The sequence below is a fragment of the Polypterus senegalus genome, chromosome 2 (assembly GCF_016835505.1).
Source record: "Polypterus senegalus isolate Bchr_013 chromosome 2, ASM1683550v1, whole genome shotgun sequence".
NCBI classification, from domain to species: Eukaryota; Metazoa; Chordata; class Cladistia; order Polypteriformes; family Polypteridae; genus Polypterus; species Polypterus senegalus.
Window position 1 is genome coordinate 268,103,145 of NC_053155.1, and position 16,065 is coordinate 268,119,209.

Here is a 16,065-nt window from a genome sequence, read left to right on the forward strand (position 1 = left end):
CACCAGTGTGTTCTTTCTTCTTAATGATATTTCAGACACTGATGTCTGAAATTGTTTGATTCATGTTTCTTGTTTCCTCATAATGGCTTCTTTGTTTTTATTGGCACAGCTCTTGTTCTCATATTGAATAATAACAACTACAGACTCCAAAGGGTAGAAGCAAGCCTAGATATCTTATGTTTGTACTAATGAAGCAATGAAACACACCTGAGGAATCAGAAACATTTATAACACCAATTGTCTCAAACATTATGGTGCCCTGAAATGGGGGGACCACGTGTAAAATGTGTTGACATTTCTACATGCTGTGACTGAAGTGTATGCAAATACCATTAATTGAAAGTCTGCAAGGTGCACTTTAATCATGACTGAATTGTTTCATTTGTAAGTTTAAACTGTGGAGCAGAGGGGTAAATCAAGCAAAAATGTGTCTTGTCTCAAACAGTATTTAGGGCACTATATATATATAATATATATATACTGTATATACTAGGGGGTTTGCCCCCTGCTCGCTTCGTTCACCAACCCCCTGGCCTGCATCTCTGCCACTCACGTTGTGAAGAGCGGGGCTAAACACACCCCAAGCAGATGCAGTCGCTCCTCCGAAACCCCATCTTAAACTGTGATACAATGGGAAACAAATGCAGTTTTTTCTTTTTACCTCCTCTTTGCCTGATCAACTGCTGGCTTGCTGCTGCCGCCATTCCACATGATATGCATCTTGCATGGCACTTCGAACATTTAAAAGCCTGTACAGCAGCTGTGCTACTCTTTGCCTTTTATTTTCGGCCATGGGCGTGGTTAAATTTCTTGGCACAAAGTCTCGTCTTGTGGGATGTGAGTCCTTGATATTTTTTAGTTTATAATTTAAAATCAGAATAAGAATCTGAAAATCTAACAACATCACATTACAGTTTGATAAATTATGAAAAGAATGATACCAAACATATATATGTAGGTTTTAAAGTAAGTCCTATTTAAAGCGTGACAAAAAACATGAAATAAAAACATCACATAAAATTGTTGCACAAAATCGTTGCACTTTTAGGCTTAGGATTTTATATATATAGAGTAGAGTATATATACCGTATTTACTCATGTACCACGCTCCCTCGTGTAAGATGCGCACCCTAATTTTAACAAAGAAAATCGCAAAAATCATTTGCACCGTGTACAACACACGTTGTGATTGTATAGGAAGCGTTTAGAGAGAGCGAGTGAGCGAGAGTGAGCGCGTGCACGAGCAAGCAAGCAAGCCAGCTAAAGAGAGAGAGAGAGAGCATGAGAGTGCGAGACAGAGAGAGGGAGAGAGCGAGAGAGTGAGCAAGCAAGCAAACAAGCGAGTGACAGAGATAGAGAGAGACAGAGCGCGAGCAAGAAGAAGTAAACATTACAGAATTACATTTCCTCGTGTATGACACGCACCTGATTTTCTAATGCTAATTTTCAGGAAAAAATGTGCGTGTGGTACACGCGTAAATACAGTATATATATATATATATATACAGGCAAAATATTGCAAATGAGGAGTGGGGTTTTCAAAACAGAGGTGAATCAATAAGGTGGGTTTCAGAGGGTGTTGGTCATATTCAGATGTTCTTTTTTTTAAGCCTGCATATTCTGGGTATAAGTCCAAATGTCTGTCAGTGGCATTGCACCGTGTCCCAGTTAAAGGTGTGTCCAGTTGAAGTTATATGTGTGTATATCAGAGATCGCAGGTCTTTCCTTCTGACAGCATTGCAATGTTCTTGAATGCGTATTGTGAGTGTTTTAGATGTTTGATCCATGTATATATAGTAGCTGGGCATGCACTGCATGGTATATAGTGTACTGCATTCCATGTCTCTGATGCAGATTTCTTGCTTCTGGCATTAAAAAGACAATCCATGGAGTGTTTGCAGATTTATGTGCTATTTTGATGCCTGATTTGGAGAGGATGCGCATTGTACTTTCCGATAATTGGCACACCCTTCCCTATCACAGTGGTGTATCGAATGCTTAGGAATAAAAAACTGTTTTAAGATACTTGGTTCATTTTTTCCCTTCTTGGATTACTAGCTACAAATATAACTATATTCTGAGACTGGTATCCCAGCTGGAGTTGATTTGGGGTCCTTACCTGGATGGGATGCACAAAACATGTTGCTTATTGTATTCCCCGAACACTAGATGGCAACAGCCCTGGATATCTGCACCCATTCGGACACCAACAGGGAATGCTGGGAATTGTAGACCAGAAATGCAGCCCTGCTGGTGTCTGTGGGTGCTGCTAAGGGGTGCTGCAGGGAGGTACACTTCCTACTATTTGGGACTTCCTTATGGCCCGGAAGTACTTCCAACAGACAAAGTCCTGGCACCAGACGTACTTCTGGGTCCTCCATAAAAGAAACCCCACTGGCTTGTCCAGGTGAGCTGGAGTTGCTTTGGAGGAGTAGTAGTGTGTAGAAAGAAAGAGAAAGAAAGAAGATGAGACACGTGTTTAACTGTTTGTACCAGATATTTTGAACGCGGGTCTTGCTTATGTTCGTGTTTGGGGTTTGAGGCTTAGTGGCACTCCCTAGCTTTCCCAATATATATATAATGTTACAATGGCACAGTGCATGCTTAAAACTGTAAACCTATGTTTGCCCACTGTATCTATCTATCTATCTATCTATCTATCTATCTATCTATCTATCTATCTATCTATCTATCTATCTATCTATCTATCTATCTATCTATCTATCTATCTATCTATCTATCTATCTATCTATCTATCTATCTATCACAAATACATGTTTGCTTCCATTAACAAATATCTATTTTAGTTTATCTCAAATGTGGCTGTTTATTGTGGTTTCTGAAACTTATTAATTTTCTACTTAAAAAGCTCAGGACCACATCTCAGTGGCATTTAAAATTTTATTTAGGTGGCTAGACCACAGATTTATGAGAGTGACAGCTTCAGCTCTCTAACCACTGAAACATAAACAATAAATGACTTTTGTCCCCTCGTTAGAAGACAATAGACACAGATTTGCATTAATGACACAGTGAGATGGCCAGGGTCACTGGCAGCACTTTGCCCCCACTGGGATCACAGACACACTGGTGAGCATCAGTTTAACTCTGGTAGAGGAGACTTCACTCCTTTAGGCCCTCTCATAATTTGACTAAGATCTTTAATTTAAATAAAACCAGAATTAGTGAAGCTTTCCTATTAGGACAATGTGATACTAAATTATCATTTTTATTATTTTTTAATTACTAAATTATTCTTTAGTGAAGGTAACTTATAAGAACAGTGCCCAATATAATTTTTCTAAGTTTGTTTTAATATTTCAGCTCTGAGTAATGGTGGTAGATGTAGTAGTAGTAATATTGGTACTAGTAGAAGCAGTATTGTGAATTTTTCAATTACATGTCCAAGCAATACACAGCTGGCTTCCTCTCTATGGCATCAACAATGTGTTCAAATATGTAGCTTCATTTTAATTAGTAGAAAACACAATCATCTATTAGTCGATACAACAATTTCAGGAAAATGTTCACCTATTTGTCTAATCAGGTGCAAGGCAAAAAACAGTTCTGTTCAGAGCACTAGCCCATCACAGGGTGGCCCATAATGAAGCCACTTAGAGGCACCAGTTACTCTAGCATCTCTGCAAGCAGTGACTGGAGCCTATATCTGTCTCTATCTCTATCTCTGTCTCTTCTCTATATCTGTCTCTATCTCTGTGGTGTTATGGGTCCACAGCTCGCTCAGCAAAGGCCGTTTTGTTTTAAATAAATAATCACCGCACTTGCGGCGGCTTAGTGAGGGGGCGTGGTGGCCATAGCAAGTCGCAGGGTGATCTGCGGTGTGGGCGTTTCTCACCTAGTGCACAGGTGCGGAACTGCCCACATCCGTGATTGTTCTTGTGACTAATGTGCTGCAGCTGCTATGGCCCCTCGCAATATAAAAAGAAGCGCCAGTCGGTTGGGAGAAAGACCTCAAAGAACACAATGGAAAGAAAAAGAAAGGACGGAGGTTGCAGGAAGCAGGAAGTGTGCGCAGGAGAGCGAGCAAGCGAGTGGGCGAGCGAGCGAGATTTAGGCTCAGGCAGCTGGACAGTGAGCCCTAGCGGGGTGTTTGGCCGACACCCGAAGGCCGTAGTTAGTGGTCGCTCCCACTGAGCATGTTTTGAAGAGCGGAAGTGACGGGAAGAAGGATGGCTGGCCGCGTAAGGCCGAGAAGGCTGCTGGAGTCGGGAGGCTTGGGCGGTAAACTCCCTGGCGTGAGCATCCTGGTCGTCAGGGAAGCCCAGTCTCGGTCTGGAGGGAGCGGAACCGAAGCCAGGGATTGGGACGCCACCAGATCAGTAGTGAAAGAAGGTCAGCTGCAGGTAGAATGGCTCCCCTGTTGCGAAGCTTGGACATGGAGAAGCAGGGCAGTCACCAGTTAAAAGAAGCACCAGGCTTGTCATTGTTGTTGTTTTTTTAAAGACTGCTTCCTAAGGAACGTTTTAACATCGTTTTAAAAGGATTGGTTTTTTTTTGTGTATTTTTAGCCTCCAGGTGTTTTATTGGATTAGTTATTTAAAGAAGATTTTTGAGGCACTGCACTTTATGGACACTTTGTTTTTGATTTAATGACTCTCTTTGGAAAGCACTTTTGCACTTTTTGAACCATCCCCTTGCTCAATTGTTATTGCCTCCACTGTCTAGCTCATCGGTGATATTACCGATGGTGTTGGGTTGAAGGGCTCCCGAACAGCGCATGGGAGCTTGGAGCCGAACCCACATTGTCACAATCTCTATCTGTCTATCTCTGTCTCTATCAGTCTCTATCTCTATCTCTATCTCTATCTCTGTCTCTATCTCTGTCTCAATCTCTATCTCTATCTCTGTCTTTATCGCAATCTTTATCTCTGTCTCTATCTCTATCTCTGTCTCTATCTTTCTCTATCTCTCTCTGTTTCTCATCTCTATCTCTAACTCTGTCTCTATCTCTGTCTCTGTCTCTATCTCTATCTTTATCTCAATCTCTATCTCTCTCTGTCTCTATCTCTATCTCTATCTCTATCTCAGTCTCTAACTCTAACTCTGTCTCTATCTCTGTCTCTGTCTCTATCTCTATCTTTATCTCAATCTCTATCTCTCTCTGTCTCTATCTCTATCTCTATCTCTATCTCAGTCACACTTGCACTTTCAGATGCATCCTCTCATACAGTATAAGGCCAATGTAAATTCACCAATTCAGGTAAACATCAGAGTTTGGAGGGCAAAGTAGCGAATATCCAGGAAAAAACAAGGAGAAAATTTCAACTCTGCTGCTGACCAGAATTTTGGTTTTCCTCTTTCCTATAATCATCTGGCCATATTCCAACCATGAATTAATGGACAAATATTGCTGGGATTCATTTATATTAATCAGTTAATCAAACGACTTTGTTTTTTTAGTCTTAAACAAATTTGTGTCTTTATGTGTATTCACTTTGTAATTAGTTATTTGTAAAGTTCACTCTTTGTATTTTACCTGAGAACTAGTTACAGCAGGCGGCATGGTGGCGCAGTGGTAGCGCTGCTACCTCGCAGTTAGGAGACCTGGTTTTGCTTCCCATGTCCTCCCTGCGTGGAGTTTGCATGTTCTCCCCATGTCTGCGTGGGTTTCCTCTGGGTGCTCCAGTTTCCTCCCACAGTCCAAAAAGCATTGGCTATCCTAAATTGTCCCTAGTGTGTGCTTGGTGTGTGGGTGTGTGTGTGTGCGCCGTAAGATTGGCTGGCGCACTGTATGGGGTTTGTTGCTGCCTTGCACCCTGTGCTGGCTGGGATTGGCTCCCGTGACCCTGTATTAGGATATAGCTGGTTGGAAAATGACTGACTGACTTGTTACAGTGCTGCACGCTTGCACTCATTGAAAAGTGTTATACTAAAATAAACTGAATTGAACTGAAGTAATGCAGCGAGTAGGTGGTGAGGACTGAACTCACACTGCTTATTGCATTATACATCTTTATATTTGCCCTTTGTAAATGAATAGAAAAAGAATCTAAATTTATATAGAAATATTACATCAGTACAGAGCTGCACTGCAGCGCAATGGTCAGAACTACTGACTCACAGATACAGCACGTTGAGTTCAAATCTCTCATCTAGTCGTTGTCTATCTGGGGTGTGTGAATGGTTGTTAAGTTGCCTTGGGTTTTCCCCTGAAATCCAAAGAGTTGCAGTATGGGTTTCTAGCTATGTATGTGTGAGCGGACACTGTGGTGGACTTGTCACCTGTACACAGTATCCAGGTGTGGTCCCTGTCTTGTGCTCAATGGTTCCTCCAGCTCCCTGCAACCTTGAAATGAACTAAGTGCTTTTAATAATATTAAGTTATGTAATGTTAAATCATTATTTGATTAGTAAAGGTATAATTGCATTTAAAAACACAGTAACCGTGGAAGACTCTCCAAATTGTAAACATGCATCATGATAAGGTGTGGAAACATGAAGATAAAACTACAGTACTTAACATTTTCAAATCCATTAGTCTATTTCAGCTATCATACTGTCATCAGACACAATGTGGAAACTAACCTTGGACTTGTCAGCAGTCAGTTAGAAAAAAAGTAGAGATATGGCCTATGAAATTATAGCAAAATTGATGAGGCAAAGATAAATGCCTGCTGAGGCTGACTGTTCCTCATCCATTATTCAACCACTCATCCAATTTTGAATTACCAAGTAACCTAACACATATGGGTATATGAGAAACCCTAACAAAGACATAAGGAGGATGTTCACAACTTCACACAGTTAAGAAATGGGCATGGGATTGAGCCCGAGGACGCTGAAACTGTTTGTGAGCAGCACTATGCCAATGCACAATCTACTTTAGGGAGCTAAAAACAAACTCTGAGTTCAGGGAAGACTTTTTTAATGATTGCACAGATGTGAAATATATAAGACTGGCAAGAAATGGTTTAATTCTCCATTCTACAGCACCCCCTTGTGGATGAATGTATAGCATTATTGGTTTTTATAGGTATCCATCCATTCATTTTCTGAACCTGCTTCATTCATTTTTAAAGTTATGAAGTGCTTAACTCTAACCAGCAGTGTCAGGTGATAACCAGGAACCAATGGCTGCTATGTCTATAAGTCTCACTCATTTACACCAGGAATCACTCAGCAACATGACATGAATCTCCCTGGAGAAGACTTACACAAACACAGGAAACGCTGCAGGCTAATTGATGATTTTACGAGTAGTGAAAACTTTTCAAACCTGCAGGACGTTGACAAATAGTTGTCCAAAAAATGTTATGCAGACCTACATGAGAAAAACAGACCTTAATCATTCAACTATTTTGAAGTATTTTCTATCATTTCAGAACTGATCATTAAAGTGATCTTATAGTTAAAGCTGATGTGGGTACAGCAGCATGATTAGGGTGCCATAGTAAACTGTGGGTGGCATCTGAGCTGGGCTTAGTGATGAACCATCTGTCTGCCCTTTTATAAACTTGTTAAATCTAATGTTAGGTTTATGGAAACTGAAGCCCATCTTGTTAGCATCAGGCATAAGGCAGGAGCCAATCCTTGACTGTACCCAGAGCCATACGTATGAATTATTATTACAATGGCATAATATCATAATATGCACAATGCACTATTTTTTGACATGACAATTAATTTTCTATAGTAATGTTTACCTGGTCATTCACATCAAGAACTGAACCTCACAGCAGCAATGGATGTAGCAGTGACCAAAATGTATGTCTACTGTAAGGCATGCTCACCCTCACAGGGGCAATTTAGAATTCAACAAAGTAGCAGCCTTGGAATGTGAAGAGAAAACCATGGGCCCAACATGGAAATGCTACAAAAAGACATATATCAAGCTATAGTGTATTAGAAAAATGTGTTTGGTAATAAAACGCAAAAAGTGTACAAGGTTAGACTGCTTAAAACTTGAAACATTTAACTTCTGAAAGGCATGGCTTGAGCAACAATAAAATGCTGTGACTATTTTAACATCCTTTATGATCTGAATAAGCTTTGGAATCTGCTTTTAAAAAGAGGGATAACATCCTTGTACCTTAAAGACATTATAATGTAAATAGTAAAGCTGAGAAACAAAAATTAAAATTGTAAACCTAGAACTTACAAAAGAGAGTCAACATGAAATACTGCACAGCTATGATTGCATAAATAGGGTGGCACAGCAGGTAGTGCTGCTGCTACACCATCTCAGGAGATTGTATTTAAAGCCACTGTGTGTGAAGTTTGAATGTTCTCAGCCCGTCTGTGTGGATTTTTCTTCTTCTATTATCGATGTGTGGGAGTGCGGCCTAAGATAGACTGGTATCTCGTCCTGGGCTGGCTCACGCTTTTTGCCCAGTGCTGCTGGCGCAAGCTATGACCTCAAGACAATATATTTGGAAACAATGGCTTTTTAAAATGGTCAAAGCTTTACTTAAGATGGCAGCATTTCCTTGTATTGTTTAGTTCTGCTGCCTCACAGCTCAAGAGACCTGGATTTGATTTCCAGTCCTATCACTGGTTGAATGGAGTTTGCAAATTCTCCACATGTCTGCCATAAAGATATGTACATTCAGCTAATGCTAAACTGCCTGAGAATATTTGTGTACTTGAATTAGCGTCCCATCTTGAGCCCAATATCACCAAAACCGATGCAATCTTTCAAAAACCCTATAATGAAGTACACAAATCCAGAAAATGCATGAAGTAATAATAGCACAGAGGGGATGAGAAAGCTCTTCCTTGGCTTTATACTTTAGGACCACAGGGCCATGACACTAAGCACCACTCCACCTCCTAATCTAAAGCATTCATATAATCCTTCCCTCCATCCATTCTGATTGTTTAGTCTAAAGTCGTGGGGTCTGTTTACATCAAGCTGTGCTCTGTTACTTAAAACAAGGCGCTGAAAGAAGGTGAGTTCCTATTAATGGTCATGAAGTGGCAAAAATGAATGAATCTTCAATTAAGGGAAAAACTACTGGTCAGTGATATGAAATTCAATGAGAAATCCAGAAACTAAAGCATTTAGTCTGATTAATGGGGGAAGCAGAATGGTGGAGAGTTCACTTGTTCCCATCTTTCAAAAACTGCACCCTAGTATGAATAATTGTGCAAAAAAGTGACTCAAAAATTGGCCAGTGCACTCTAAAAAATAAAGGTGCCAGAGTGGTTCTTCAGAGCAATGCCATAACGGAACCATTTTTGGTTTCCAAATGACCCATCCACATGAATGTTCCGGAAAGAACTTTTATTTAGATCCGTAACAGGCTCCATAAAGTAAATAACCATAAATAAACAGTACCAGATTTGTGAAATACCAATGGCTCGTGATTTGAAACGGACTCTTGCTTATAAAATAACACAGTCTAAGTCCAGGTTTTTTTTATTTGTTAGTGTCATACTAGGTAGCCTACCATACATTAAAAATTTCATTTTGTTTTTCTACACATTAGGAAGTCTTTCAAAGCTCAAAGAACCAAATTCATATGCAGACATCCAATCCCGGAATGAAATGGTGCTTTGTCAAGCAAATGTTCTACGAGGAACCACATAACTCAGTAACTGTAAAAGACAGTTGGAGAGGAATATAGCAGATAAGGCGAAAGAAGACCCCAAGAGTTTCTTTCAGTATTTTAGTAGTAAAAGAACAGTTGAGGAGGAGGTCAAGTTCATCAGGAATAGTAAAGGGGATATTAAAAGATACAGACAATGAAATAGCAGATGCCCTAAACTTACATTATTCTGAGATGTTTACAAGTGAGCAAGTGGATAACCTGCCAGAGGTAAACGCAACTACTAAGGAGGTACTGAGGGATTTGGAAATTGTAGAGGGAGAAGTGCTGCTCAGATTAAATAAGATGAAATCAAACAAATCACCAGGCCCAGATAATATTTATCCTCATGTTCTTAAGGAGGCTAGTGAGTACATATATAAACCCTTGACACACATTTTTAGGAAGTCACTGAGCACTGGAGAGATTCCAAAGGACTGGAAAATGCCAAATATCATCCCATTATATAAAAAGGGTGACAGGGCAGATCCAAGCAACTATACGCCAGTAAGCTTAACATGCATCTCTGGAAAATTAATGGAAGGAATTATTAAGGATAAGATTGAGCAACACATGGCAAGGACAGGAGTTATTCTGAACAGTCAGCATGGGTTCAGAAGAGGGAGGTCGTGTTTTACTAACATGTTGGAATTCTATGAGGTTGCAACAAAAGGATATGATCAAAGTGGAGCTTATGATATTATTTATCTGGACTTTCAGAAAGCATTTGATAAGGTGCCACATGAGAGGTTGGGCATCAAATTAAAAGAAGTGGGAGTTCAGGGTGATGTTTTTAGATGGGTGCAGAATTGGCTCAGACACAGGAAGCAGAGGGTGATGGTGCGAGGAACCTCATCAGAACTGGCCAATGTTAAGAGTGGTGTTCCACAGGGGTCAGTGCTAGGGCGCTGCTATTTTTAATATATATAAATGATTTAGATAGGAATATAAGTAACAAGCTGGTTAAGTTTGCAGATGATACCAAGATAGGTGGATTAGCAGATAATTTGGAATCTGTTATATCATTACAGAAGGACTTGGATAGCATACAGGCTTGGGCAGATTTGTGGCAGATGAAATTTAATGTCAGTAAATGTAAAGTATTACACATAGGAAGTAAAAATATTAGGTTTGAATACACAATGGGGGTCGAAAATCGAGAGTACACCTTATGAGAAGGATTTAGGAGTCATAGTGGACTCTAAGCTATCAACTTCCCAACAGTGTTCAGAAGCCATTAAGAAGGCTAACAGAATGTTAGGTTATATAGCACGATCTGTGGAGTACAAGTCCAAGGAGGTTCTGCTCAACCTTTATAATGCACTGGTGAGGCCTCATCTTGAGTACTGTGTGCAGTTTTGGTCTCCAGGCTACAAAAAGGACATAGCAGCATTAGAAAAGGTCCAGAGAAGAGCGACTAGGCTGATTCCAGGACTACAGGGGTTGAATTATGAGGAAAGATTAAAAGAGCTGAGCCTTTACAGTTTAAGCAAAAGAAGATTAAGAGGTGACATGATTGAAGTGTTTAAAATTATGAAGGGAATTAGTACAGTGGATCGAGACTTGTATTTTAAAATGAGTTCATCAAGAACACGGGGACACAGTTGGAAACTTGTTAAGGGTAAATTTCGCACAAACATTAGGAAGTTTTTCTTTACACAAAGAACGATAGACACTTGGAATAAGCTACCAAGTAGTGTGGTAGACAGTAAGACGTTAGGGACTTTCAAAACTCGACTTGATGTTTTCTTGGAGGAAACAAGTGGATAGGACTGGCGAGCTTTGTTGGGCTGAATGGCCTGTTCTCGTCTAGATTGTTCTAATGTTCTAAAAGGCCATAAAATGCCACTAAAGGACCATAATTTTAAGACTGTGTGGGTGAAAATGTGTTCTATTTTCTATCTCGTTAAGTTAATATCACACTAGACTGGACTATAAGAACATGTGAACCTGACCAGCGGGGACTAGAAAACTAACACATGGATGCACCCAAACACCGCTATCAGCTGACTCTATGGCTGGTCAGCATCAAAGCAATGATAAAGAGTCTGGTTTGGTTCTTCCTTTTCTTGTGTGAATATTTCTCATTTTATTATAAAAGAATCTAACAGGGTGGTACAGCCATTAGTGTTACAGCATCACAGCTCCAGAACACTGAACTTGAAGCCCAGTCTTGAGTCAGTACATTCTCCACATATTGGCATACTCTTTACTCCCATTTCCTAAATATGTGCACTTCAGGTTAACTGGAGACTCTAAATGGGCCTGTGCCCTGTGAAGCACTGGCAAGCCTGACCAGTCCTCAATTCTGCCTTGCCAGCTCCAGTGACCTCACACTTCACTAAGCCTGTTTAGATACTTGATAGATGGCTGGATTTCCAAATGAGGCATTTGTGAATAGTGTTATAGGCATAAGTGTAGTGCCATCTGATAAGGTTGATTTTCAACTCCAGAATGTGTTCTTGTTTGACTAGTCACACATTTACAAGATACAGAATAGAAGGGATTGTATGTCACTTCAGTTTATGTAACACACAGGAGGGGAAATAGTGGAATCCCTTTAGCCACTTGGATGCCATGTCCTCCCAGCACTTAACAGATGCCCATGTCAACTGGACGATAGTACAAATTAGACAACCTGGACAAAACAATCAACCTTTTAAAAGTGAAAATTGCGTTCAGCCAGATCTATGATTGTCTTGTTTCTTTAAGTCCAAACTATCAACTTCGCTTTGATGGTGTCAGATGTAAGAAGTGGCGCTAAATGCGATCAGGATAAAGCGTTCCTGCCCTTCTCTGACAGACTCATTCACTGTCAGGCTAGATGCTTAAACTGAAGGCTCAGGGCAATGAGATGGGCTTGTATTGTCTATATCAGGGGTGGGCAATGTCAGTCCCAGAGGGCTGCAGTGGCTCCAGGACAGACATTGCTCACCCCTGGTCTATATGGTAGGAATATGATTTGAAAAAATGCTTGAAAAATTCTCCATTTTTTCCAGGTTTTTTTTTTAAATCAACATTTTTGTTAATTAAGGAAACTAAACTGATTGAGTATGAGTAATTGTGTTCTACAGTGGGCTTAGCGTCCCACCACGCAATGATTCCTGCCTTACAGTGTATGTGACATACTGCCGAAATTAGGCTTCAGCTCCTTAAGCCCCGACTATTTCAAAATGCAAAAATGACAGTGACACAAGACTCTACTGATTTTCACTGTTTTGGTGATGGTGTTTACACTGAATACAAGGCAGAGATCGCACATTCAAAGAAAATCACACTACATGGGATGTAGGTGGTATGGGGGCACAGTTTCTGACCAGGTTCAGGTCTCTGCCTCCATAATGAGAGCGCATTTTCTCCATGACCTGCACGTGGGTTTCTTCGCAAAGACCAGCATGTGAATGAACTACTGATTGGGTATGAGGGGGTGAACTCAGTGCTAGACTGGTGCCCTTCTCGCAGTTGTTTTCTGCTTTTTGCCTAAAGATGCTGTGATCCTCTGCCCAATATAAGCTGGAAAAAGTGACTTTAGAAAAAGGGGTAGATGCTCAGATAAATGGGGTCTCTCCTGTAGTACGGCAGCACCTTTGATTGCATGTAACATCAGAATGAGGTTAGGAGATTATTGGAAGGAATTTAAAAAGTAAAGTGGAAAAAAACACATTTTAAAAAGTCCTTTAAGAGAATTTTGTGTAATTATCATCTTTTGTTTGTTTTTTACTTCCTATATATCACAATGCAGTGACTACTATTGTGAACTGAAGGCTACAAGTTCAGCCCTGTTCCCCCATCGAGTGACTGTGTGACCCCAAGCACATCATTTAATGTCTGCTAATGAGTTAACAACACAATTGGACTTGTTGATGATTAATGGAACCCCTTGGTGATCACAAAATTGGCCCAGCAATCACCTTGTTACCAGTTCTATGCACTTGATATAACTATTTATGTAATTGAATTTCTTTCCTGCATATTCTATCGAAATGTGTTGAACTGGTTTAAATATCTATGTTTTGAACTCCCTTTCTCAATATAATATAAGAATTCTTCAAGATAAATGTAAGACTTTTTGATTATCATTTGTAGTACTAGGGTGTTGCACTCTGTTAGCTGTTATGGATGCAATGAGATGTCAAGCTAAAGGACACCTTTTATTGGCTAATTAAAAAGATTACAATATGAAAGCTTTCACGGTAGCTAAAACCCCTAGTTCAGGAAAGATGTAAAAAAAAAAAATGAATGATTACATCGTGCCTGAAGAAGGGGTCTTGGCTGCTGTGAAAGCTTTCATATTGTAATCTTTTTAATTAGCCAATAAAAGTTGTCCTTTAGCTTGACATCTCGTTGATTTTCATTTCTGTAACATAATTTTGTTTTTGTTTCAGAAGTGTGGAATATAGATGTTGTAAGTTTCATCACTGTTTTTTGACTATTTTTTTGTCCTTTTTCAAGTTTGTGTGTATATTGAGAACATGTGCTTTTAAGTTATTATTTAGAATTGGTCTTTTTATTAAATATGTTCCCGTGTTAACGTCATTTAACCAGTCGGTGCTCCTTCTTTTAAATTACTAGCACTTGTACTGCAGCTCTAAACTTGTAAATTTCCCTAACAAGGTGTTTACTATCGAAAGTTAATATATATGATAAATCCTGTTTGTTTTTCCTTTATTTATTCTGACTGCTCCAAATTAGTCAATTTTACTTACAGAGCCATGTGAGGTATAGTTCAGTATGGACAAGTGTTATATGTTTCCATTTATGAAGGGAATTAGTGCAGTGCATCTGAAATGAGTAAAACAAGACCACAGAGACACAACTGGAAACTGGTTATGGGTAAATTTCGCACAAACATTATGAAGTTTTTCTTCACACAGAGAAACACAGACACTTGGAATATGCTTCTAGGTAGCATGGTAGACAGCAGGACTTTAGGACAGCGACTTGATGTTATTTTGGAGGAATTGTGGATAGGACTGGCAAGCTTTGTTGGGCTGAATCCTTGTTCTCCACTAAATCGTGCTAATGTTTGTATATGAATTTTTTTTTTTGGCTTTTGTAAAGCCTACCTTTGCTTTATTTATTTGCTGTATGAATGAAAGTGTTAGTGTGGAAAGCTCTCTGCGATGTTTATCTTTAATTAAAGGCGCTATATAAAACAGACTGGCATGCTGACTTGACATCATTCAAGAACGTTCCTTCCAATATGCTATAAGAACATAACGTGTGTGCTTATGTTCATGTATAATATTGACATCAATCTTACCTTTTTCTATTCTGCATCACCATTTGAAGTTTGCCGTTGAATTCTGCAATGCCATCTCTCATGACCTAATATGAGATTATGCCTGTTTATTGAATCAGCCAGCTGAGAACCAACCCTGAGCTGGACGCCAATCGAGAGTACATACAGTACAGCGCACGCGCACACTCATACACTCAACGCCAATTAGCCCTCGGTGCCCGTCTGTGTGAAGGGCTAGGTAACCGTTGTACCCGTGAGGACCTGCCACAGGCTCTGGCCAGACTGGTACTTTGTACCCCAGAGTCCGGAGCTGTGCGGCCGCGCCTCGCTTAAATATTAGCATCGAGCAGGTAATTCAGAAACTTTATTTAAAAGATAATCTGAAGAAACTACCGCACTTTGTTCACCATCTGTTGAGTAAAATAGGCATAGCAGATATTCAAACGGATATAAGAAAACACATGAAGGCGCAGAACCACGTGCGAGGTGTAACGGAGTCTCCAAGGTTTAGTTTTACCCTCTCGTCAAGACAAATCATTTTAACCCCTTACAAATGGTCAATGAAATAGTACTGCTATACCACTTCTTTGAGAATACAACGAATTTGACTTTCTTTAATTTTGCAAGTTTTTTTTTTTGATTAAGAGAGAAATTCAAAAGCGAGAGGCTAAAAGAAGTTGCACGTACCTGGAACGGCCAAATGTTTGAGGAGCAGAGAGGTGAGAGAAGAGGGCAGGGAGCCCATCCAGTCCGCATTGGAGCCCAAGCCGCTTCTTTCTGCCATTGCCCTCATTCCCCAGGCAGCGCTTAGTTAGCCGAGACTCGGGAAAGACATCGGCACCTCATCCTTGCACTGTCAACTGCGAAACGAAGTGACTCTCCGCTGCCCGCTCGGCCGCGCCCGCATCACCGCGACACACTTCAAGCACAAGGTGACCGCGCCGCTGTCTGCCGCCCGGCGCTCGTGCTCACGCTCGCTTAACGATAATCCTCTTTAGTCTGAAATTACACTCCTTATCCGCGAGATCAAATTTAGAAACCTGTAAGGTCTAAGATGACTTGAGATCGCAACCAATCCGGTCAGAGAAAGAAGAGGCTTTCTTGGTGCCAAACGTCACCTTTGTGCTAAACGCCTTTACCGAATGGTGGGTGTCGGGGGGAGTCGATGTTACAGGTGCGCGATGCTCGCCGTGCCGCCCGATAGCTGGTGACTCACACGGAGCTCCCGAGAAAAACTCGAGGAAAAGAGGCTTAGGGACGGTCAGGACCATGTGA

At 40.5% G+C, this 16,065-nt stretch overlaps 1 protein-coding gene across 1 annotated transcript in view; it reads right to left on the bottom strand.

The window, feature by feature from the left end:
- Positions 1–15,738, bottom strand: part of plcxd2 (phosphatidylinositol-specific phospholipase C, X domain containing 2) — a 67,548-nt gene extending 51,810 nt beyond the window's left edge. The window contains exon 1 of the mRNA XM_039746330.1: positions 15,478–15,738. Coding sequence (XP_039602264.1) covers positions 15,478–15,583 — 106 coding nt within the window. The 5' untranslated portion in view covers positions 15,584–15,738. The remainder of the gene's footprint in view (positions 1–15,477) is intronic.
- Positions 15,739–16,065: the final 327 nt, after the last annotated feature.